Genomic DNA, 24924 nt, shown 5'->3' with positions numbered 1-24924 from the left:
GCTAGGTGATAAGACTTTTGAAGCAGTAACATTGTCAAAGGATTAGTTCACTGTTTTTTCCTTCCCCGACCCTATTAAGGTATTATTTTTTAATATTTATAATTGTGCGTAACAAAGCCTGGCTTCAGCTGCGACAGCTTAAACACGGTTCAAACCTGAGGCAAGAAGACGCACTCAATGAAGGCAACGTAAATTGATATTTTCAGAAGAACATACAAAGACATCTCTGATGTTATGTTTTTTTATAGTCAGCACAGTTACCTTTATTGCACTCTGTTTAAGGCTTAATAAGCTACCTCATTAAACAAGCAGAATCTGGCAGCTTGTGCTTTTTCAGTTATAAAGAAACATATTAATGCATTCTGACTGGCAAAGGCAACATTCAGGGTATTTTAACTGCGTGGCTTTGGATATTTATTTTGTTACATTAGTTTGTTTGTGAGTGAATAAGTGCACATCCTGAGCACAGTATCCTAGGTGATGCTGCGCCTGTGATCATGATTTCTCCGCAGGCTGTAAATCTCGACAAAAGCAGTGAAATTAATGGTCAATGGCTTCATTTTTCGCTCTGTGTGTGCGCGCTCATGCACGTGTCATATTTTTATATGTTTGTGTGCTCACAAAACCCACAACACACACTGTCTCTCCACACGTTTGGCTCACCCCCTCCGTTTGCTGCTCTCAGTGGACGTGATTTACTACACACACACCTCACCCTCAACTACTGGACAGGATCATAAAAGTAAGGCTTCATCGTCTCTGGCCGCTAAAAAAAACACATGGATGTTTTTTACCCACCAAAAGGGCAATAAACTCTGTCTCACAGGGAGTAACACACTCAAGTGGTCGCCTCTGCACGGCAGAAATAGCTCACACAGCCCACCTGCCATTCAGTCTCCGTTTTAGAAAAAAAATCTGTGTTTATAGTTGACCACGGTATATATCCGATAAAATCTGTTGGCATGCACCTATTCAACACTACAGCCTTGACGGCACTGGGCTCATTGCCAACAGTATACTGTGATGAAAATTTTTCTTCTGCCTCTCTTGACCTCCAGTAACAACAAATCAAACCACCAGCTGGTCATTGAATATGGCTATTTGCATCGGTTTTCACACAGTCGAAGTCAGACGCACCAGCAAACATAGACTCGCCTTCACCTCTTCCTCCAGTCCACCGACACCTCTGGCACCTTATCTTCTTGATTTATGTTTCTTGCTATTCCAAAGGAAATTCACATGTATAATGCACTGTATATAAAATGTTTTCTCGGTAAGAAAAGATGGTCTATTTAATCACTTAATTAGGAAAGATAATATGCCAAATATTAAAGGTGGGGTGAGTTAGCAGCCCTGGCCCCTAATTCAGCTTTGTCATAATGAGCACGGCATCACTCCCCTGCACAGATGATGCGCTGTGTCCACCTTTGACTCTGCATCTTGTCCAGTACTTCTATTTGACATTAGGACCAAACAACTCTCTGGCCCTGACTCATGTTGACTCACAAGGCAGCACGCTCCCAGGCCTGCTTAGAATAGCCTCCTGTCTGCTCCACTAGCACACTGGCTAGTGCTCACACAAAAATGCTACCGCATGCACTGTGTAACACACACATCCCTCATTTGAACTAGGGATGCGGATGTAGGCGGTTTCTGTAATCAATTGCTGGCTACAATGGGTTAATTATTGATCATCAATAAATCAATATAAGCTTAGACAATACGAATGAATGAAAACACAATTGAGGCAATAATTTTGCAGCAAAATCCCAGATAAATTAGAGGCGTTTTAACCAAATAATGTTGCCACTCGAAAATCTGCATTGATATTCAGCAAATCCTGAAAAGTTCCAACATTAAACGTGATTATACGCAACTTGCAAGCTTTTCCTTTAAACATAAATAACATGAAATTCAACATGGAAGGCACTTCTTCCAATCAATGGAATGAGCATCCTGAAAAAACTGCATGTATAATGGGCTAAGAAGCACCTTTTTATAATGTGTTTTTTTTTTTTTTTTTATTTAATCACGATTTTTAAATTCCAACATTAACACTTTAATATACATTTTAGGAGACACTGATTAGCACAATGTAAAACAGTTGATAAATGGCTGATGCAATTGAGATTACAGTGCCTATTGGTCTAGGTCATTTTAATGTAATAACATTTTATTACAGCCTTCTTCTGTGCCTGCATAGTAATTTACAATGAGGGAAAAAAAAAAAATCTAATTAAGAGATTGCATCAAAATAATTGGGTTTCAAAATGTCCTCCGAACCCTTTTAAGTCGAGAATGAGCTCCTTTTGAATGGGAGGGAAAGAATATTGTTTGTTTTTCGCTGCTGGTTTAAAGGCTTTGGCCTGTTAAATTCAGTGTCATCCTGCTCACGTTGGAAACACATACGCAGGCACACGCTTGCACTGTGGCAGTTATCGTCCCTGCAGTTCCATTTGTGCTGACCTCTTGATCCTCCCATCCTCTCTGCCTTCATATTCACCGGTCTCCCTTCCTGAAGTACCCCCAGTAGTCCAGTCCATTACTGGTATCAGCGCTTCTTATCTGCGGCACTGTGCTATGGCAACATCACACTCTATCTCCCCCCACTACCACCACACCCCTTGTGGTGCAGTCTAGGCCATTCACCAATCATGCGGGAGCCATGATGGCCAGGCTATATATCCCCCATTCCATCTGTAGCTGGCACTCTTGCATCACATTTGCTCTGCTTACTCCACTCCTAAGCGCCTTTGCTCTCTCTTCCTCTCGCTCTCACTAGGTTGCTTTCCCCTCTTTTGGTAGCTCCAACTCTACTTCTTTCTTATTTTTTTTCTCCTATTTCTGTTTTATTTGAACCAATTTTCACTTCCTCTGTCTTTCTTGTACTTATTTTTTTGCCTTTTTCTTTCTGCGTCTCCCTTCATACTTATCTTTTGATTGTGAGCCTGATCTTACCTTAATTCCCTTTCCCTTCTCCCTCACCTCTCATTTCTCATATTTTTTTCTTTTAGTCTCCCAGAAACACTTCTGTGCCATCAGCTACCTTATCCAGGCCTGCCACATTTCTGTGTATGTCTTGTTTTTTTTCCCATTGCTGACTACTCTCTGCTTCGTAGATCTGCTCTGTCTGCTACTGTTTTCTGTTTTGGCTAAATGTTTCACTTTTCCTTGCTCCCTAATAATTTCTTTCTATCAAACTATTGTCCTTTCCTTCCCAAGTTTCTTTTCTACATCTTCATTTCTATATAACTATATTTCTTCTGCCCTTTCCTTTCCCTTCCTCCCCAGGCTCTATGAGCTGTCAGTGAGTAGGTCCATCTTGCCTTGCTTCCTCTTTCAAATGGCTTCATGATTGCTAATGAAGCACACAGACAGACAAAAAAACAACCCCATGAAGCGGAGGAGGAAGGGATGGAGGGAATGTTTCCCATGGAGACGGGCCCCTCAGTGGCTGGCTAGCTGATTGACTGACTGATGACCCTGTAGCAATGTTGACTGGTTAGTATGAAGGAGACTTTTATACCAGAGTGCAGCTTAATAAGTTCCCACATAGCACAACATACATGTAGCATAAGACACACCATACTGTGGCAAAGGAAGTATGGGGAAGCTTACGCTAGAATGCCATAACACCATGTAACGCTCCATACAGTGCGTACATCTGTTCATACAACTGCTCCACTCCATCTAACCCATTTACACTATCCATCTAGATAAAACATACTGATATCTACTCAATTTCACTTGTTTGAACATTCCTCTCACCTGCATCACATTAGAGACGATTGGAAAACCACCGCCTGGCTTATCTATGTTATTAAAACAATTACAAGTAAACAGGAGTGGGAGACAAAGGCATGCTGCCTGAGGTATGAGTCAGCGTAGTGACAAATGGTCAGTACAGTATGAAATGGGTATGTTTTCTTTTCTTTTTTTCCCCTATTTTTTTTTTTTAAAAGATTGTCTTTATTGGAAAGCTGCTTGTAGAAAGGCAAGCAGGCTGGAACCAAACCATGAATGTTGCTGTTTTGTGGTACACGCCTCAACCATTTTGGGGGGCACGTTGAATGTGAATTCTGCTCTGTCTATTCCACTTTTCACGTTACCTCTCCTGCTCTGTGCAGCTCTCATTGGTGTCTATCCTCGATGTTTCCCAACGCACAACAGAAAACATAGCTGGCACAAGAGTCAATGACATACAGTACATGGACACATACAGACAGACAGACTTGCATTTGTGATCTATCTAGCTCATTCTTGCACCTGCAGAAAATGCTCAGTATATAAAATGAGGGCAGAGTCATCAACAGACATGGCATAAAGGGGAGGATGGCGAGAGCTGTAGTTGATTTGATTTTGTCTGATTTCTTTGCCAAAGTGACCGATTGTGACAGCCCTGGCACACTGCAAGTTATTTTTATCCTAATTCGATGGCCGTTGGTGAAGGATGGTGAAATTTTCTTTCTGAGATATGATGCAGTCATGGCCACTTAGTATGTAACTACACCTAGGCTACATCTGTGTCTAAAAATACTGTTTATTGTATTGCAGTTTAGGCATAGATGTAAAAGTTAACTTTCTCTTAAAATGTCTCTCTTGCCCTCACTGTCTTTACATGCCAGATGTACTTGGTCCCTAAGATCACACACAGAGTCCAGTGTGCTGCCTTTTAAATGTTTCCAGAAAGAACATTTTATGCTTTCCTTTTTATTTGAATAAATGATTATTCTCTGAGATATATTGTTTCTGCTGCACTGCATAATTTTGTCATTAATGTTTTTAGTCGAGAAGTTGTCTCCCCTCATTGGTATCATCATATCCACCCCAGTCTCATAACGTAGCACAATAGTAGAAGACATTTAAATTAGATGGCATAAGATGTGTTTCCAAGCACAAGATATTATCTAAATCAGCTAAATGTGGAAAAACACAAAAGCTCCCTCTTCAGCTGTCCTCTTTAACCTCTATCTCTTACTCTATTTTTCTAACTCCCTCCCTTTTTTTGTCAACCCCTAATTTCTCAGCTGGACTGTCACCCTCACAAGCACACATATCACAAGCTCTCAGCTAACTACTACACTGTTTTTGTGGTGTGCTCTGTCAACCTTGCATTCTCCTGTTTTTCTTCCTCCCCGGCTGTCTCAAATGTCCAAACTTTGCAGCATTGGAAAAGCAAACCTTGATATTGTTCTTGTGGCCCTCACAGGTCTCCATTTGCCACACTTAATACTCGCTGTGTAAACTGATGTCGTCAACTACACTTCTATGCCAGAGCTTTGCCTGCCTGCACAGGCCTGTGACTGTGGATCTGATAATGTAATAGATGACCAGAGGCTAGTTACTGGAGTTTTTTGATTGTTAGTTTATTGTACAGATTTACTGAGGTTAATGAGAAGGGAGTGTCCACGTTGGCTGTGGTGATTATGGCCCACACAGCTTCCAATCACTCCCTGGAGTTCTTTTGTAGCGTTCTCTCTTTCATCTCATCTATATGTTGCCCACTCCAAACATTTTATTCTGTTGTTTTGATATGTGTACCCAGGGTAATTTGCATCACCTTTCTGTCTCATTTATCATTTTAAAGAAAACTGCCCCCTATTAAGTGAGAGGAGAGACTTATAGTAGACAGCACAGCATTGCTTGGTCAATCCCATACACTATGGTTTCCAAAAAAAAAAAAATCTCACCTGTCTAATACATGTCTAATAACCACTGTGTATGTTGTATGTTATCTTTCTTTGTTAGGCAGAGAACTGTGAAGCTATATTATGATCGAGAGGGGTGATATTGTCAAAGATGAAAAATGCACAGTTAACAGCGAGACCCAAATGCATTTGTCACCATAAAAAGCCCCCATACTGATTGATGAAGGCACAACAGCTGGCAATGCAATGAAAAGTGAAATGAGGATCTATATTTTTTGGCAAAGTGCAAGACAGTGTTAACACCCAAACAGTATTTCACCTTAATTTATCACCTTTTTCACTCATTAGATACATGATTAATAATACCATTTCATAATGTGGAAAATGAGCTAGGTAACACAATCAGCTTGCATCATTATAAAGCATTATGTAATGAGCATTTCACTTAACATTAGATGTTATGATAGCACTGCTATACTTGTCCGTGGGCATAACATTGCTTCAGCATTTAACATCTTAACGCATTTGTAGAACTCAAGAACTTCGATTAAATACATGCTTTTGATCAGCCACACCTTGATGAAGCACCATGACACTCACTGGTGGTATAAAATAAAAACTGAACAAACTCTTGTATTACTGATAAAGAATATAGTAAATGAAAGTGTTAAGAAATTTTTTAAAAAGCACCATCCACTTCTGCACTGTGATTCATTCTGCCTGAGTCATTCAGCACACGCAGGGTTAAAGTATAGCTGCAGCGTCTTACTGCAGTGTCTAAAGCATTTGGCTGATCGTTACAGTATACGCTAGGAGAAGAAGCAAAGGGGAAAAAAACATCTCTCTCTAATACTTCCTTTTTTCTTCCAAAAATCCTTTTTATTGCATTTTATAACATTTGGCACAGTACAAATTCTTGGTGCTTTTACAAGATAAACCTGTAAAGATCGACACTGACCTTTTTCGGTTTTTGTTAAAGAAAGTCTTTTCAGTATAAATATTTTCTTATCACTGCATTCTCTGTAGCATGGTGTAAAAATCACACAGAATGCCCCTTTTTAAAACAAGACTACCCTCATTTGTCAAAGTCAAGACAGCATCTTAAACAACTCATTGTTTTAAATAGAAGTTACAAGTTAGAAAATAGTTTCAATTTCTTTTTAATATATGTTTCTCTATCACCAGCCCATGGTAGTTTCAATTTGTCCATATATATATATTTATTTATAAGCATGTACAACAAGAAATCATCAGTCTTTTTAAGTTTGCACTCTGTACAAAAAAGTAGTTCCTGTCCTTTTTTCGTTGTGCATTCTATTGCATGATTTTATGAGGAAATGACGAAGGGCAGCGTGGGACAGGGGTGGGTGGGAGCTAGGGGCCTAGGGAAAGGAGTGGGAGCCTTTTGGGGGGGGCCTTCTTAAATCTGAGTCTCCTGTACCTTTTCCTTGGTGTGAGTTTTTATGACATAGGGCTCAGCCATTGCCGTGATGGTGCTGGGCAAGGTTCGAGGCAAAGAGTTCCCAACATTGTTTTCTGTCCATTTAGCCCCATGGCCAGTTGGCTTGTAGGTGTTGTATTTGGGCTTTAGAGTGCTGTAGTCCACCTTATGCGGGCTGTAGTCCATTTTGTGTGGACTGTAATCAAGTTTAGGTCTCTGAGTGTGTGGACTAAAGTCAGACTTGAAGGCGCTGTAATCCGCTTTGTGAGGGCTGAAGTCGGTCTTGAAGGCGCTGTAATCGGCTGCAGTCTTATGGGGGGCGTAAGGGTCCTTGGGTTTGTAGGTAATGTCAGTTTTAGATCTCTGGGCACTGTAGTCTGTTTTGGATTTAGGCTGAGTGCTGTAGTCAGGCTTGTATGGGCTGTAATCAGGTTTAGGTCTTGGATGAGTGCCAAAGTCGGGCTTGAATGGACTATATTCAGCCTTGGGTTTATGCTGCGTGTTGTAGTCCGATTTTAATGGGCTGTAGTCGTGTTTCGGTTTTGGTTGGGTGCTGTAATCTCGTTTGAATGGGCTGAATTCAGATTTCTGCCTGGGATGAGTGCTGTAATCGGGTTTGAAGGGGCTGTAGTCTGTTCTAGTTTTTGGGTGAGTGCCAAAGTCTGGTTTGAATGGGCTGTATTCTGCTTTAGGTTTGTGAGTACTGTAGTCCTGTCTAAATGGGCTGTAGTCAGGCTTTGGTCTATGAAGGCTAAAATCTGGCGTAGATTTGTGAGTGCTGTAATCTGGGATGAATTTGTGGCTACTGAAGTCCATATTTGGCTTATATGTGGTATACTCAGCCTTCGGCTTGTGAAGGGTGAAATCAGGCTGGGATTTGTATTCGGCCTTGGGTTTGTGAAAGCTGTAGTCAGTCTTGTGGCTGATAAAGTCCAGTTTGTGTATGCTGTTATGGTCCCGTATTTCAGGCAATGTGAGAGCTGTCTCTTGAGCTGCAGACGCTGGTGGTGGAAGGTCCTCCTCATCCACCTGAATAATCTCCACAGTGCGAGCAGCTGCCACTGTGCTCCTCTGCTGGTGGCGCTTTCTCAATTTGTAGAAGGCGATGAGCATGACAGCAGCCAGCAGAGTCACCGCCACAAAGCAACCAATTATGATCTTAGTGGTCTTCATCACTTCATCTAGGCTCGGACCAGACTTAGCTGGCTTGCCAGTGGCACCTTGGGGTCCTGGTGCCACAGATGGCTTTGCTGCGCCTGGTGGGCTATCAGTGCTTTGCAGCAGCACAGTTGGTGTGGAGATGAAGACTGGCTGAAAGACGGAAGGAGAGGCTGTTGTCGTTGTTGTCCCTATGCCTACCCCTCCTCCTCCAGCTACCCCAGCCCCTGCAGCAGCAGCTGTGGTTGTGGTGGTTTTAGGTTTGGGCATCTCAGTAGTTGGCCCCAAGACCTCCACAGTCACTGTGGTGAAGTAACTCAAGTTGGATGTATTAAGCTCAGCTGCACTCACATTGAGGTAGGCCGAGGCGTTGGAGTTCCCAGCTGCATTGGACACCATGCAGATGTAAGTGCCCGTGTCTGCTGCCAGGACATTTGAGAAGTTAAGGGTGCCATCGTTGAGCACTGATATTCTTGGGTGACCAGAGGCATGTGTCAGGATAGTCCCATTGGGTAGGAGCCAGCGCACTGAAGACATTGGGGCTGTGCGGCAACGAAGCTCAGCTACTCGCCCTGCTGAGATGTTCAAGTCCCTTGGCGCATCAGCAATAAATGGCGCAGAACACTGGATTGCAGCGCCCTCACCTCGGTCCACCTCAACCAGCTGTCGACCTCTCATGCTGGCAGGTGAGTGACAGCGTCCACAGCAAGTTGAGTTAGTCGGGATGTACTCCCTTAGCCAGCGTGCTAACCATACAGCATCACAGCCACAGTTCCAAGGGTTATGGTGGAGATGGAGCTCCACCAGGTACCTGAGCGGGGAGAACAGATCATGTGGCACAGCGCTCAGATTATTATGGGCGAGATTAAGCTCCACCAATAAAGAGAGGTCGTCGAAAGCATTGCGCTCTATCACTGTGATTTGTGAGTTCATCACCCATAGTTTTTTCAGTGAGCGCAGGCCTTTGAAGGAGCCTGGCTTTATCTCTGTGAACTGATTTTCAGATATCTCAAGTTCCTCCAGGCCCTTGAGGGGACTCAGGTTTGGCAGATCACCCTTTATGTTGCACATGCCCAGGTTGAGGTACTTGAGGTTTTGTAGGCCCTCAAATGCTCCTTCTGAGATGTACTCCAGTTTTCGTAACTCTCCCAGGTCCAGTCGCATGAGGGAGGGCACCCGGTTGAAGGCATAGGAGGGGATACTTTCAATGGGGTTATTCCTCAGCCACAGTTCTCTAAGTTTAGACAGATACTCAAAGGCCCCACTGGGCACCACCGTCAACCGGTTGTCGAACAGCTCCAGTGTGTTGAGGCTGGTAAGTCCATTAAACGCGCCCACCTCAATCTGCCGTATGGCATTTCGCCCAAGCTGGAGCACCTCAAGGTGGTGCAGGTGGCGGAAGGAGTCAGCCTGCACCGCCTCGATGGCGTTTTCCATTAGATTGAGGTGTCGCGTGTTGGCAGGAATGCCAGGGGGCACACGGGTGAGGCCACGTCGGGTGCACACCACCTTCCCTTGCTGATTACTGCAGGAACACTGCGGTGGACAGCCCTGGGGTCCCTGAGACACCGCCGCCCCCGCCAAGGCCAGGGAGGCGCTGCTCCACGCTCGCGCCATCAGGAAGACTACACAGAGCAGGGCGGCTTTCCTGGCACGATGCACAGCTACCCGCCCCAGGAGACTCATGATGTGGCACGTTCATAATTCAGCATCATCTGGGGGGGAGGTTGGGGGTGTTTGGGGGTGGTGCTTGGGGGCTTGGGGGACAGGAAAGGTAGCTGGTTTGCTGGTAGTGGTGTTAAGGGGACCAGAGTAAAGAGGTTAAGGGAACTGAAGAGGTCAAAGAGGGTATGTGGGTTTTGGATGCTTGCTAAGGGGCAAGAGGGCTTCACCTATCCTCAGTTAAGCAATGCCTTTATTTCCATGAACTGTGCTCAGGGGCAGAAAGAGAGGGGAGGGTAAACAGGGCTGCTTTTTCTGAAACATGTGTATGAGAAGGACATGATGGTAAAATAAGCAACCAAAAACCGTATTACAAGACAGAAGGGAGGGTAGGGTGTTACAAATTGATGCAAAGAGGGGTTGAAACACTAGACACCTACCTCAAGTTATTATTACAGGTCCTTGAACTGAGATATATAGCTTCCCTCCTGTTTGCAACCAGAGAGAGCTGTGGTATTCACATCAGATGTATGTATTCCCAAGAGCAGCAAAGAAAGCCTTTTTATATTTGCTCTGTCAGAACAGGCATCAATGCCAAAGAGCTTAACCAGAGCTATTTTGTAAATCCACACATCCAAAGAGAAAGGTTCGAAGGCCCTTTGTGAGTGTTTTTTTTTTCCTTTCCTTGTTGATTACAAAAAAGAAGAAAGAAAAAAGAAAGATTGCAGATAGGAATCCAGTCAGGCTCCCAAAGCAGCAGTGCTCCCTTGCTCGCTTCTTGCTGTTGGCTCCTCTTCTCTTGCTTGTCCTTGGAATCCGACAGTTGATCCCCCTGCTAGACACCTTACCCAGGTCTCCATAGCACAGGCGACCACAAAAACACACATGCACAATTTTTTTGTGCACCAAAAGCCAAGACTGAAAGGACAAAAAGAGGGATGTAGGTGGAGATAGGATTGGAGAAGATTGAATGAAAATTCCACAGTCCTTTCCAATGTTCTTTGCCTTTTCTTTGCGATGGTTAGCAGGAGAGAGTGACAAACGGTGATAAAAAACAGACCCCCTCCTCTCTGTATTCCACTGTTCACTTTTTAGTGGTCAATCAGTTGGTCGGTTGGTCAGTCTGACAGCCCTTCTCCCTCTCTCACTCTCTTCCCCTTGCTCCCCCTCTCAATGTGGCGTCGTGTCCGCTTGAATGTTCTTATTCTTTTTTTTTCGTTCTTTCCTCCAGGAATGCTCAGCGGGGGTTGAAAAGGCTAGGCGACACACACTGCCTTCATTAGCTTCTTCCTCCTCTTAACTAGCCACACGCTCCAGCCTCGGCAACCGCGGTGGCGACGGCAGCAATTGCAAACGCACACACACCATCCCTGCGAAGCACACAGCAGCAGTAGCGAGCACACACAGCAGCAGCTGCAGCCTGCCTCCCTTGCACTTCCCAATAATCCGTCAATTTCTTCAGAGAGGGAGTGGGGTGGGGGATGGAAGGGGGTGCTGGGAGGAGTGGGGGTGTTGTAGCTGGGTTGATCGAGGTGGGTTAGAGGGAGGAGGGGTGGTGCGCAGTTTCTCCTTCCTCTCTCCGGCTTCTTTTCTTCTTGTTTTCCAGTTCTTTTTTTTCTCCTCCTCTCCTCGTGGTGATCAGTACCCCCTCGCTAATGCAGCGTCCGACTGGGGAGAGGAGCAAGACAGGGAAGGCAAGCGCTGGCCGAGCGCGCGGCTTACAGGCGTGACGTTAACAGTAGCGTCGATGTGGAAAGGATCCGTTGTAGCAGCAAAAGAGAGAGCGTGCGCCGGCTTGGATCCCTCTCTCCCTCTCTCTCTCTCTCTCTCACTTTCTCTCTCTCACTTTCGCTCTCTCACACACTCTCTCTCTCCCTGCCTCCCTCCTGCTCTCTCTGCAGTGTCCTAAGGTAGTTGGGTGAGCTCAAAGCACTCAGACCTTTTTAGAGATCTACCTCTTCAAAAACCAGTTTGCTCCTGCTGTCCTCTACTCTCTTTTTTTAATGCTCACAGTCTCTTGTTCTGTGGCTTTCTGGGGCTTTGTGTGGCTTAGGGGAATAGACAGGCAGTCCAAGCAAAAGACAGAGATGGACAGTGGCATCCCCACAGCAACCAGATTTTAACCCCCTCCTCCCCAGCAATAATCTAACCATTCCAACGTGTCTGGCAAAGCTTTCCAGCATTGCTGTAGTGGCAAAGGCAGGCAGATGGGACACTGTTTCTCTCACTCTATTGCTTCCTCTCTCTCTCATGATGCCCTCTCTCTGTGTCCCCCCCTTCTATTCTCTCTCTCTCTCTCTCTCTCTCTCTCTCTCTCTCTCTCTCTCTATCTTGGATTTTCTTTCACCTTATCTCCCTTTGCTCTCTCACTCTTTTCGATTTGTCCTTTAGTGAAAAATAGAGGAGCATGAATGGACTGCTGACGCATCGTGCTCCGAGCAGTGCTTTGGTTTGATGCAGTGTGTTTTGTGCATTACCACCCCCCCCCACCCCCCGCTGTCTTTCTCTGCTCACTCTTCGGCCGTCACTGTGTCACTCTGCTACATCTCTTTCTGACTATGTCTTTATATCCTATCGACTACAAGCTTGCATTTTGCAACCACTTTTGTCATTGGTGTATCTCACCAAATCCAGTCTGCTGTTTTGTTTTTTGGGGTTGCTAGGGCATTAAGTGCACTTTTGGCCATATCCATCTCAATCTCTCCTCAGAGGAACAGAAATAAAAGTTTAGAGTGTAAGTTTTTCATTAGGTTGCTTTAATTCCCTCTATTATGAGGTTTGAGGAAGTGATTTCTGGCTTACATCTTATAAAATCAAAAGACACAGCAAAGTTTTGTGCTTTGTGTCTACACCTAAGGCTTTTTTCCCACTCTATGTCCCCCCCTCCATCATGTATGCCTTTGCAGGTAGTTAGAGCACTCTAAACAGGCAGGCCTTAACCCTCAATTTGAGCACAAACTGTCGCTTCAAGAAGCACACAACCATAAAGGTCATGTTGAGGAAGGCGAACAGGAGAAAACAAGACATGCTTTACCTTCCTGCCGCAGGAGAATAGGCAAAACAAATGCACCCTACTGTCCCATCACCCCTCTTTCTCCAATGATTTGTACAAGCCTCATGTCCATTAAACTAGGAAGCAGTGTCGGTAATTGATGGTAGGTAAAGCTAGCTGTGACAGGGCTGCTACGTGTGTGTGTGTGTGTGTGTGTGTGTGTGTGTGTGTGATTTTGTGTCTGAGCTAGAGCTAGAGAGTAAGCGTGTGAAAGAGAGAGGGAGGAGAGAAAGCACGGCAGCTAGAAAAGGTCACACTGCCTGTAGCGCAGTACGTTATTCCCACCGGCACAGGAGTATAGAGCCAACTCCTATATTATACACACACATACACACACAGACTTTCTCCTTGACTTCTCTGCAGTTGAATACGAATGGGCTTCAATGAAGCACATGTAACAGTGAGGTGGCAGCCACAGGAGTATAGGGGGGATTTTCCTTTGTTAAGAAAGAGGCTATTTCCTTTCCTTTCCACAGGGATTCCCTAGCACCGCGTCCATGTGGAGAGTGATATCAAAGGTGTGCTGCACTACTGCATCTTCCTCGCTGCATTCTCCGAGCATGTGAAAACATGAGATAATGCAGGCTTATATTCAAGCAGGCATGAAGAAGCAGGCTATTATACAAATGCAGGATGTGCGGCAAACGAGCTGCTCAAAACAACATCAACGTTTTATTGATCTATTGTCAGTTAAGCCAGCTGCAAATGAAGGCTTGTGGATCTCAGTGTGATTATTGATCACACACAAAATCAGATCTAGTACAGTGTGCTCACTGGCACTGCTAGCTTTGTTTGTCTGTCAGATGGTGCCTTTGCACTGTTCCGTCGGTGTGCTGTGCCACCATTTGATGAGCAAGTGACCCCGAATGAGTTCAGGTTGTGTTTTACCCACCCAGCACAGCGCATCCCAGACCACTATCTAACCAAAATCATCCATTGACCCATAATATGACCTACGCTGCCAGGGTAGCTCTCTCATTTTGGCCCTCACCCTGTTCATTTCTCTCTTTCCTGTCTTTTCTATTCCCACTTTATTTTTGTCTGTCAGTGGACACTCGGCTTTCCCACTACTGATGAAGCCTGGGTCACGGCCTGCCAAACTCTGTAATGCTCCACTGACCAAATGTGGTCAACCCCTTGCGTTATAGTTTGATCCTGGCCCGGAATGGCCAACATGGCTTGATGGTCAGCCAAACTCTGTGATCACGACAAGGTTTTCTCAAGGTCCAACATGTCTGTGTGTCTGTGTGTGCTCAGCTCACATGGCATTCCTGACATTGGCAGAGAGGTGAACCAGAAAAGCCATCAGCTTGTGGCCATCTTTTAGCAGTGTATCTGAATTCAAATATGATTGTGTGTCTCAGGCCAATGCAGAATTTGCAAACCTGCCTTCACTATTTGATTTGGAGTGTCTTTCGAGGTTTAAGTTATGCCACTATATCCCTACACTATCTTGACAAGAAGAGTGTTGTCAGGCCTTGCCTCCAGGACTCGCCCACCAATGACGGCTTGATGAGCTGTCAGATTTGTGGGACCTTCATGCGGTCATGCCAGCCTCCGCCCCTGCTGCGCGACCCCTGCCCTTTCTGCTTTACCCAAGGCTTTATTGAGGCACCCCCCCTGCACCAGGCCAGGAGGGGACTGGGGGTAGTTCGGGGGTACCACACGACCTACTTCAGTGCTGCCTTTCCACTATTCAGCCAGCATGCTCAACGGGTATATGCAAACATTTCAGAACCCATCCCCTGAGGTGATTGCTAGCAAATCTGGGCTGCGGCCAGTCACATGTAGGTCAGCAGCCTGTGTCTGTTTGCATGTGTGTGCGTGTCAGTAGTTCCATTTGGGTGAATGGCCTGCAGTGTGATATAGCAGCACTGACACTCTGAGTTGTGGAATGAACAATCGAAAGATAGATCTAATGATAATGTCATTGCCTCTGCCATTGCCATGATCAAGGATTTATAGTATATGCCCTCTGGCAATATATTTTTTTTCTATTTGTGTGTTTGTGTGTGTCTGTATGTTTGTACACGTGTTTGTGTTTAGAAGCGACAGAGCGATATTTTTCTCAAGGAGACGAGAGACGCACTATTTTTGGGCTTGTCTTGTGCTTTGAGAGCTATTACAAATTGTATGCATTTGCGTGTGTGTGTGTGTGTGTGTGTGTGAGTGAGGATGTCCTCTAAGCATCCCGTAATGTCCCAGTGCTCGATTGCATACCTGTCCCCACCCTGACAAAATGTTATCTTAAACCAATTTCTCCAGGCCACCGTACTTTAAACATGTGTACACACACCAACACACACAGACATCCCAAACTCTATGATGCTGACCTTGAGGTAAAGGACCTGCTAGTGGACACTTTCTTTCCCATTTTCATTTCAATTTCCAGGAATTAATTCTGCAAGAGATTATGTGTAACACACACATGCACCCGCACACCCACACACACACACACACCGACACACAGACAAGCTGCTATCGGTGTCCCAGTAAAAGCTTAAACTGCTTGGTAGGGATTTTTTCTGTTTATCATTTTTCTCATCACACACTCACACACACATTCACACAGAGACACACACACACCAATCATATGCCAGCGTATCAGGAGATTATAAAAGGCAATAGGATATATTAGTGGCGTCCGTGTGCCCAGTTGTTGTGTTTTATCCCAATACCTGTTCACCCCCGCTAGTCTTCTTTTACTGACCTTGTGTGGCCCCACTGCAGCAGTCTAATATTACTAAAATTGTCACTTTTATTTAGAGCAGCTTTGGCAGGTTAGGTTTATCAAACAATTACACAATAACCAGGTTTAATGCTAATTAATTATTTTGTTTTAATCTAGACTCTGATAATGAGCAGCGGTCTTGTAGTTACCTTTTTTCCTTTTTTTTCCTCTCTTAACCTCTCCCTACTCTTAGCTCATCCCTTTCCTCCTTTTCTCTTTTTTTCCCTCTACTCCTCTTTGGCCTATTTGCATTTTTGTTACTCTTCTTACATTGCCTTTGTCATTCCCCCGTCTCTTTGTTTCTCCCACTCATGTTTTCTTTCCTCGTTTTTTCCCTTTTGCTCTTGCTGCACCGACTCCCTTGCTTTCTCTTCCTCTGTCCTCCCCTCTGTCTCCATGCCCTCGCTCTCATCCTCTAAATTGCTACTTCCTACAGTGTTCCTCTGGTCTACTATTTGCAGGCCAGTCTCAAGTTAATTGTGTTTGCTCATTCACCATATGTTTTTGTGTGTGCTCTCAAATGAAGGCAATATCAGGCCATGGCAACTAAAGGACACACAGTTAAAGATGAGCGTTTTTTTGACTCTTCTGTTTTTTTTTCTTTTCTCTCATCCGGTGTTATTCAGTGTTTGAGCTTCGCTACCAGCCATTGTCTCCAGACTAATGGGCTTCATTATGTTGAGCTGTGTTCAAACTGGCTGCCAGAGCAGGGATTAGCCCTAGCGCCGTGTTAGCTGGAAGCAGAAGAAAGATACAAGTAGGTTAGCACTGTTAACCCAATCAGCATGAGCCAAGATCGCTAGATAGGAGGAAGTGCTTCATGCATATTTAGAGAAGTAGGAGTGTTTTCACTTTGGTCTTTTGAATGTTTTAAAAATCGTTTTAGCCAATTACTGCCTCGTTCCTTTCTGAGAATGGGATTTTAATCAAGTGTTACCTAAAAACCCTGTATTTTAATGGGCCAAGCGTGTGAAATAAAGTCCTTTTTCACCGTATGCTAATGCTCCCCACGTCTTTCCCTGGCCACGTCATTGGTCAGCTGGCCTCATTAGGATTCATGGAGCATCCCTGTATGTGCGTTCATCACAATGTTGCCTTGCCAACTGCCAGGCCGTAGGAAATGGATGTCTCATTCTCTGAGCAATGTGAAGGTAAAAACATAGTAATTCACCGCAGAGAGAGCAGCTAAATCTCCTCGACTTTTAGCTCCTGGGGAGCAAAGATGCCGTCTTCATTCAGATCCACCCCTCCCCTCTCCTTTTGCTTTAATGTCCTTGGCTTGGTCAAAACAAAATTCCTAACAGCTGAGTTGTTTACTCTGCAACATTTTATGCAACATTAGTCCTATGTTGGGCTCTTGCTTTAATTCTCATCCTCATCTTTTCTCAGACTCATCCCAGTCTACCTAAATGTTTTTATAGGATAGAATGGGAGAGGAAACGGTGATTTATTGTCTATACTAACAAATGCTTTGTCTTGTCTTACTTGATACTGATATTATTGGCTAGCTTTTGTGAAGCCTTTGTATAATGACAAATATGAAAGGTCTGCTGCTAGAGGTAATTGGATCAAACATGTAGCACTGCAAAAAGCTCCAAATTTGCCTCTAAAACTTAATCTCCCTATGAAGACCATCTTAAACTATCCATCGCCAGGGTGGTGAACTGACAAATGACATTCTCCCAGATCTTTTATTATACTTTAAGTAGGTGCCTTTCTTTCTTCACAAACTATGATGCCCTGACCTTCAAATACCCTCCTCCTCCCTAAAAATCTCAGCGACAATTACCTTCTTTACCATGTTATTTCTGTGAAACTGTTAATCCCAGAATCTCCATCAAGCTTCATGTAGGGAAGGATTAGCCCTACTGAGGCCTGTTACTGCACAGACCCAGGGATGGAAGCTAAGAATGAAACAGCTTTTCATCTTTTCAAATCCACCTGGCCACGCCCAGATTACAGCAGCATCGTCCAGCACATAGAGATTTTCTGCTCGCCAATAATCTTTGTTTTGTGTTTGTGTGTGTTTTAAGCCTATTTGTCTGTATTACTGCGTACTTTTCCTTGTGCCAGATATTTCAGTAGAGGCACCACACATCTCTCAAACTGCATTCCAATGGCTTTCCGGCAGTGTTTTTCTAATATGCTTCCAATTTGGATTTCAATACTGATAGTTGCTCTCCATCTTATCTGTGTTCAAATGAGCTATCTGTTCCCCAATGTGAGCTGAAAAAACTACAACTAAAAAACTCACTAGTCAAATACACTTTGAGGTATGTAGGGTCATTGTTGTGATATGAACTATGATTTTACTTGTATGCGTACAGAGAAAGGGTAGGAGTTTGTGTGAGTGGGTGTATGTGTACAGGAGATGCATTTGTGTGTCTATTCTCTAATGCGACGACTCACCTCCCAGCCAGTTATTTTTCCTGTGTAATATCCGCTGTCTCTCTGCCTCCATTTTTTTCCCCCATACTGGGGATTTGAGAAGCCAAGCTAAGTGTGTCTAATCTATGTGCGCAGCCAGCACAGCGTCAAATGTTTGGTGCCGATGTACCTGCAGCTTCCAACAATACAACACTTCAGCAGCTGTCCATCCAAGCAGGTAGGAGACAATGCAGGATAGGGAGGGGCTGGTGGGCTGAGAAACACACCCGAGTGGAAGTTGACAATATTGCTAAACGTCTGTGGAAAAGACTTGAGGAAGGATGTAATGTGAGGAAAAAGCATACTTTCGGGATGAAGGAAAGCGCAAAGAAAGATGGAAATGGAATATGGGTCGAAGAAAAACAGTAACCCCCCCTCTGCTTAAGTTCAGACCCTGTGACCTTGCTTAAATGTGTTTTCTGTGGCAGTGCAATCAGGGATATCCCCCGGAGGTCGGCTGCGGCTGGGGGCCAGCAGGGTCCTGGCTATGAAGGCAAGCGGGGGGGTCGCGGGGGGGGTAGAAGCAGCAGGCAGCACTTTCTAAATTGAAGTCAATAACACAGCAGTCCATTCTATCAGAGCCAGTCCTCCCACACAGTCCGCTTACAGTCACTAAGGAGAGCTGAGGGTAGGATGTCGATTGAGTTCTCCAAAGTACCACTACACATGGCAACATGTGTTTGTGTGGGTGAACGCGCACGAGGGGAAATAGCGGTGTCAGGGCAGGGAGGTGTGGCATCGGGGTGGTACACCTCATAAACTTGTACTTGTATCTAAAAAGACCGGACATTAATTTTTACTCTCTTTGCCACGTGTATGTGTGGTTGACAATCCTAACACAAGAACTGAATGTTAAGCAGTGGAATAAAATTAAAAATACATTCTTGGAAACATTGGGATTGGAATGAATTAAACAAACCTGACCAAATGCCCTGAGCCTGCCACGCTGAAGTGCTTTTCTTCTAAATCTAGCTGTTGTATGAAATCTTGCTAATGCAGGCATATCTGAGACACACATGCAGACACAGCCTTATTTTGCCTTTAATCCCTTTTCGCGTGTTAGCAATTCTACATAGCTTTGGGGATTAAAACTGGTATGGTTGGCCTGCCCTGAGCCAGGAGTAGGGAAGGAAATTAGTGACTTGTAGAGGGTAGACATCCGGCTGACATGAGCTTGCCTGTGTCTTGATGCATGTGTGAGAACCTTCCATAGATTGTTTTTGAATCTGATGACGACTAGGTAATTGTTACTGGCACATCCGCACAGCATGGAACAGGCATGATTTGTTTGGGGGAGCTAGCACTTTTTGCTTACTTCTGCTGAGCCGAATGCTAAAAAAGTCAGTCGGCTGCAGTTTTGACACTCTGTTCCCGCCAGTGTGCTGACGTGCTCGTGTGTGTTGTTTTTCACAGGCAAATGCAGTTTTATGATCTTGGCATGCAAGGATTTTGAGCACCTGTATATAAATGCCTCTTTTTTAGTACTTGTGCAAGAGAATTAGTCTCTTAGCGGCAGATGTTCTAAGGGATGGATTCATAACTGTCACACACTATCCTGTATGTCACTTTGTTTCTCCTCCAACCTCATGATCTGCAGAAAAGAACTGCACACTTAGTCACATGCTGTATGTTCATACTCAGATAAACGTCGGGTACTATAATGCTGTGAAGTGTTTAAATTTTACATGATATCAATCGAGTGGACTAAATGAAGTGTGAAGCTATTATTCATCCACAGGAGTCTTTAACTTCTTAAACATACATGTAGAGAAATTCCCTTTGCATTTTCAAGACACATTAAAAGCTGTCAGCTTTTACATTTAGTAGCTAAGTGCATCTCATATGTTTCATCTTCATGTCTCTTGAGCTTTTGTTCTTTCTGTAATTGTTTGCTGGTAGATATTTTATAGATCCATGCTGCTGCTGCCTACTGGTTCGCCTGCTGGTGCTCTCTCTCTATTCTCTCTGCCGCTTCTCTGACTGATGGCATCAGTCTAGGTCACTTGCACTCTAGTTGTGTTTATTGGCGTGTGGCCCGGTTATTTTTTTCCATAATAACCCCTCACCCCACACATAGGATTCGCTTGACACATGGATGAACAGTGGTAATTTCCCAAGGCAGACATTGATTTCACTTTCATTTTCCTGCCACTCATTGCTTGACATCCTGCTGAAAATTATTATTTTGACTTGGAAGCCTTTTATGTATTTCAATGGCTCATTTTGCCTTTCTTATTTCAAGTGATCGACAGTAACCAACAATGATGGAAGCAAATTTAGGGTTGGTGTTGAGCGGTGATTTTGCAAAACAACAAATGACATTGATTGCAATTGCTGCTATAGTACTCAAATAAAAATTGTACTTTTAGTTTTATATGCAGTAACAGTTTGTAATTTTGTGCCTCTCTAACACCTCCTCATAATAGAGCCTCCTGTAATCTGAGTGAAAATGCCAAAATTCATGAAGCATAACCAGTCAAATTAGTATGTATTACACATGCAGTGATTCCACCAGGTGTTTTATGTTTTGCTCCACTCCATACTGTCTCTTAAGTGTTGACTCAGATGTGCTGCAAGTTGATTCAGATTGTTTTTCAGCTACACTCGGTGCTCGCAAAACTTGGCGTGCCTGCGTATGCATTTTAATATGCATGTTTTGTCTGGAGATTGCTTTGCTGACTTAACTGTCTAGACCCTCTTGTTCAAGGGCTGCCATTTGTTTTTCCTGTCGCCTATCACTGTTCTGCCACCCATTTGTTAGTGGCTCAGCTGTGCACAGCAATAAATGACTGAGAATTGATGAAACCACTGAGACACATTAGTTTAAATCTTCTTTTGAGGAAATAATTGAGCTCTCCACTTATTAATTCAGTTGAAATACCATGAGACAGCAGGGTTTTGCTTCTTAAAGGTGCCCCACTGGGTATCCAGGCAGTAACTCTGGGCAACTGGAGCATTGAGCTGGCCACAAGGTTGCTGTAGCTTGTAACTCCATGAACAGTAGTGGGGTATCTGCTTTTGCCTGTGGCCACATTGTTGAAATTGAATTTGAAGAGTGTGTGTGCCGCTGCCTGTTTTGAAGTGAGTGTTATCCATCCTATTTAGAAGAACAATTGTCATATCGCACACCTGGTAGTGTTAAAAGCCCTCCTGCAGGGAACTGGGTTCTACGCCAAATGTATCAAGTACATGATCTCATGCTTTTTGTGTTCTGCTATGAATGTGTCAAAGAGATTTTATCTGATCCAGTGTAAGTGTGCCAATTTTTTTTTTTTGTGTGTGTGTGTTCACTCATATGCATGTACATGTGTACAAGTGTTTGACATTCTTCACCACACTGGCTTTGTATGATCCAATTACAAAAAAAAAAGCTACTTCCCATCTGATGCTGTGATAGACGGGAACACTTGTAACCATAGTTACAGTGACAGCAGTCGCCTTAGAAAGTTTTTACCTGATTTTTTACCAACAAAAGATTATGCACGTATCCACCAAACTGTTATTAACCAACACTGACGGCGTTTGGTGACATCACTTGGCACATCGACATCACTATTGTCGATGTGCCTTCATGAATGACTCAACTTCCTGTCAATTGTACTGGGTTGTTATATGATGAATCGAGCTGTGAATGAGCCACAGTCTATTGCAAACATGCTTCACGATCCTGCATGGGTTTGTCCACGATTTAAAAGGAATGGTTACGAATGTGCTGCAATTCTGACACAAGCTCTTGCGCCCTAGAGATGCTGTAAAAAGAAAAAAAAAGAAAACAAAACACGATACTGACATCGCTGACTGATGCATGACTGACTCATCGCTCCGCTCATGCTAAGAGAACCCAGCTGTGGAATGAACTTATTTGATGTAATACAAAGGATATTATTTAAAAGCTTTTACTTGAAGTATGTTGAATCATGTTCAGACATTTGTTCTTTTTATTGCAATCTCTGTTCTGGAGTTTTGTAACACATTTAAATTTAACTAACATGATTTATTTTGTTACTTTCTACAATTTGAATCATACCTTGATATGAATTTCAGGTCATGCAGCCGAGCCCTACCGTGTGATAAATGATTTGCTAAATGAAACTTTTTATTTTCCTGTGCTTCTTTCATTGCTTTCCCTGCATCTTCCATCTCTCTCTGTGCTGATTCTCTAGTCGCAGCATGTCCTCTCTGAGGTAGTGCTGATTAGCAGCATCTGCGTTTCCAGAGTCTTGTGGGGCAGAAAGAGGAGGAGGAACGGGAAAGAAAATAAAACAAATGTGTGCCTTCAACACTCTTTCGTCATTTGTGGCCTCTAAGTTTTCTTTGTCTTCTCCCCCCCTCTCTGTCTCTTACTTGCTCTCGATCTGATTCCACAAATGTTAGCCCCATTTTTCTCCCTTGTCTCCTCATTATTGAGGTGTTTGGAGGCCCAGTCTTGTTTTTGACACTGATTTTTCTTTTTTTCCTTTTTCCGTTTCCCCACTGAATGGCAGGAGAGAAACAGAGGAAAGGGATGATTGGAACAAAGTCACAGAGTAAAGTGAAAACAAACTGTGGGTGTCACATTTGTAACTTTGTTCTGGGCTAGAGGCTCACTTCAAATATTAACAATAAAGGAACAAATCTGCCTTCCATTAGCGTGGCTACTTTGACAAGTGAAATAAATGTAACAGTTGATCTTCTGAGGCTTAAGTAGTGTGTTCAGAAGTGTTGTCATTATCCAAAATGCAGTTAGAGCCAAAAAAACCCTTTTTATTTAAAAGTCAGCACTCCATTAACCAGTCCATTATTGTCCATGTATCCGTGCCTCTCTGACTGTGGCCCAAATATTCAGTTTGGATACCCACACTTGGCTGAGGGAAATTACTAGCAAGAGATGATAACATCCACCCACCTAATTTTGCATTCCTCAAACCTATAATAGAGCTCTGTTTCACTGGTAGCATGTTCCCAATGGTAGGCCCGCAACCAAGCACAGGTGCAAGGTGGCTATAATCCCATTTATTTGACACTACACCTCTTATTAGACTAACTACCATGTGCTAGTTACTGGTCAAAATGTGTTGCGGTTGACGAAATAAAATGGGGGGCAAATTGTATTTGCCAATGAACCTTCATTTGTAGTCCAGCAACAAACTGCCTGGCTCCTAAGTTGGCATGACTTGATTCAATCAGTCTGCCCTCTCCATCCTTTCACACACATACACACAATCACACAGCACCCATCTCAATCCCAGATCTCATTTGTTTATCGTCAGTTGCCATTAATGTGATTGAACGTGTGGAGAGGTTGAATTGGATTGCCAAAATTGAAGAATGATTATATAATAATTTGTCCCAAAGATTTTTTATATCCCATTTGCTGCCGACTGGGGTCATATCATCCTTACGTATAACGCGATTTGCCAGCTACCTAGTGGCATAAAAGATTCATTTTAGCTAACTGTAATACTCTCTTAGTGGTAACTGTTGTGTCTTGTACATAATTTTCCACTTAACCAGGAGGCATATTCTTCTAGACTCCTGGATCTGTTCTCTTAAACCATCCCTTTGGAAATTACATATGTAACTAGAATGAGTGCGGTTGGGTGGACTGAATGTTTTTGCTTCTACTAGATGCCTGGCAGCCTCGTGCCTGCAATGTAGACTCTTTACCATACCTGCTACTAACATGGAGGACCTCTTCAGTGATTAGTCTCCACCACTTTTCCCACACTCAAACTCCAACCCCTGCCTAACAACTCTCCAACCAGCCTAGCAACTGGGCACTGCCTCTCGTTTTGACAAGCACACAGAAATTGACAAAAAGCCATGTTGAAAAATGCCTCTGTCGGCTCTTTTCCCTCCCCTCTTTTCTCCCCCCTCATTCTCTCACTCTGTCAGCACAGGCAGGGTCTGGGAGGACAGAAATGGCTTTTTGAGTGACACAGGCTGGCTATGCCATTTGCCGTGTCAACTGGTGAAAGAGGATAGAAAAGGAGGTGGAGACAAATGATGATGGCCTGGCCATGATTGTCCCCGTGCTCTTTCTCGCTTTCACCCGCCATATTTTCACCCCGAGGTCATTGAGGTCCAAATAACATTGCCACAATGCAGGGAGGTGTGGAAATGTTTTCCACAGTGCTATGAATTTTCTTTTTATACAGTAATTTCTCCAAAGACATGCTTGTGTTTAGATATCCCTTGTTAATGAATTATCTCATGGATTAGTGGAAAGTCTAGTAGATATTGTAAGTCAGTGATGAAGAATGAATCAAGCCACATGCCAGTTCCTGTCTGTTTATGCCTGATTTGGAGTGTTTTGCCCAATTCCTCCCTTGGGAGCATTTTAATTCAAATAGAAGAAGAAAAAGCGTAATCCAGTTTCTGATGTTATGTATCAGTCCTTACCTCTCATTCTCCTGTCTTTGACAACTCTCCAGCTGGGTTATGTCCAGCTCCACTTCAAGGGTTCTATACGCCCTCATCAGCTACAGCTGTCAGCACACTGGAATGTCCAGTAAGAAATCATTCAACTCCACCGTTTTCCCTACGTAGGGCTATCTATGGCGCACCAATGTAGTTTGGTCATTGCAGCCATAGGATCATAAATATTTAAAATTCCATTATGAAATCTTAAATTGATTCATAAAGCTGTGGCAAATGGAGCATGAGTGAAGAAACAGCTGCTCATGTGGTGGATGTCGCTATGGAGAATCACTCTGGAGAGGTTTGACAAGCAGAAAGTGTCTAGACACCTGCACTAGTCTTACCACCTAAACAGTCGCAACCCTCATTTAGATGGGGAATAGTCAGGAGCATTTTTTTAAGGAGT

The 24924-nt window shown here is 43.9% G+C and overlaps 2 protein-coding genes across 3 annotated transcripts in view; one reads left to right on the top strand and one right to left on the bottom strand.

The window, feature by feature from the left end:
* The window catches only part of snd1 (staphylococcal nuclease and tudor domain containing 1), a 173082-nt gene that overhangs the window by 70455 nt on the left and 77703 nt on the right, over window positions 1-24924 (top strand). The window lies entirely within an intron of this gene.
* lrrc4.1 (leucine rich repeat containing 4.1) lies at window positions 6502-11707 on the bottom strand. The gene has a single exon (XM_084346574.1). It carries the CDS (start codon window positions 9931-9933, stop codon window positions 7069-7071), a length of 2865 nt encoding a protein of 954 aa, XP_084202700.1. The 5' UTR covers window positions 9934-11707; the 3' UTR covers window positions 6502-7068.

Source organism: Pagrus pagrus (assembly GCF_965226575.1).
Source record: "Pagrus pagrus genome assembly, chromosome: 23".
Lineage (NCBI taxonomy): Eukaryota > Metazoa > Chordata > Actinopteri > Spariformes > Sparidae > Pagrus > Pagrus pagrus.
The sequence above is the reverse complement of the archived record's forward strand: the minus strand, read 5'-3'. Positions and strand labels throughout refer to the sequence as shown.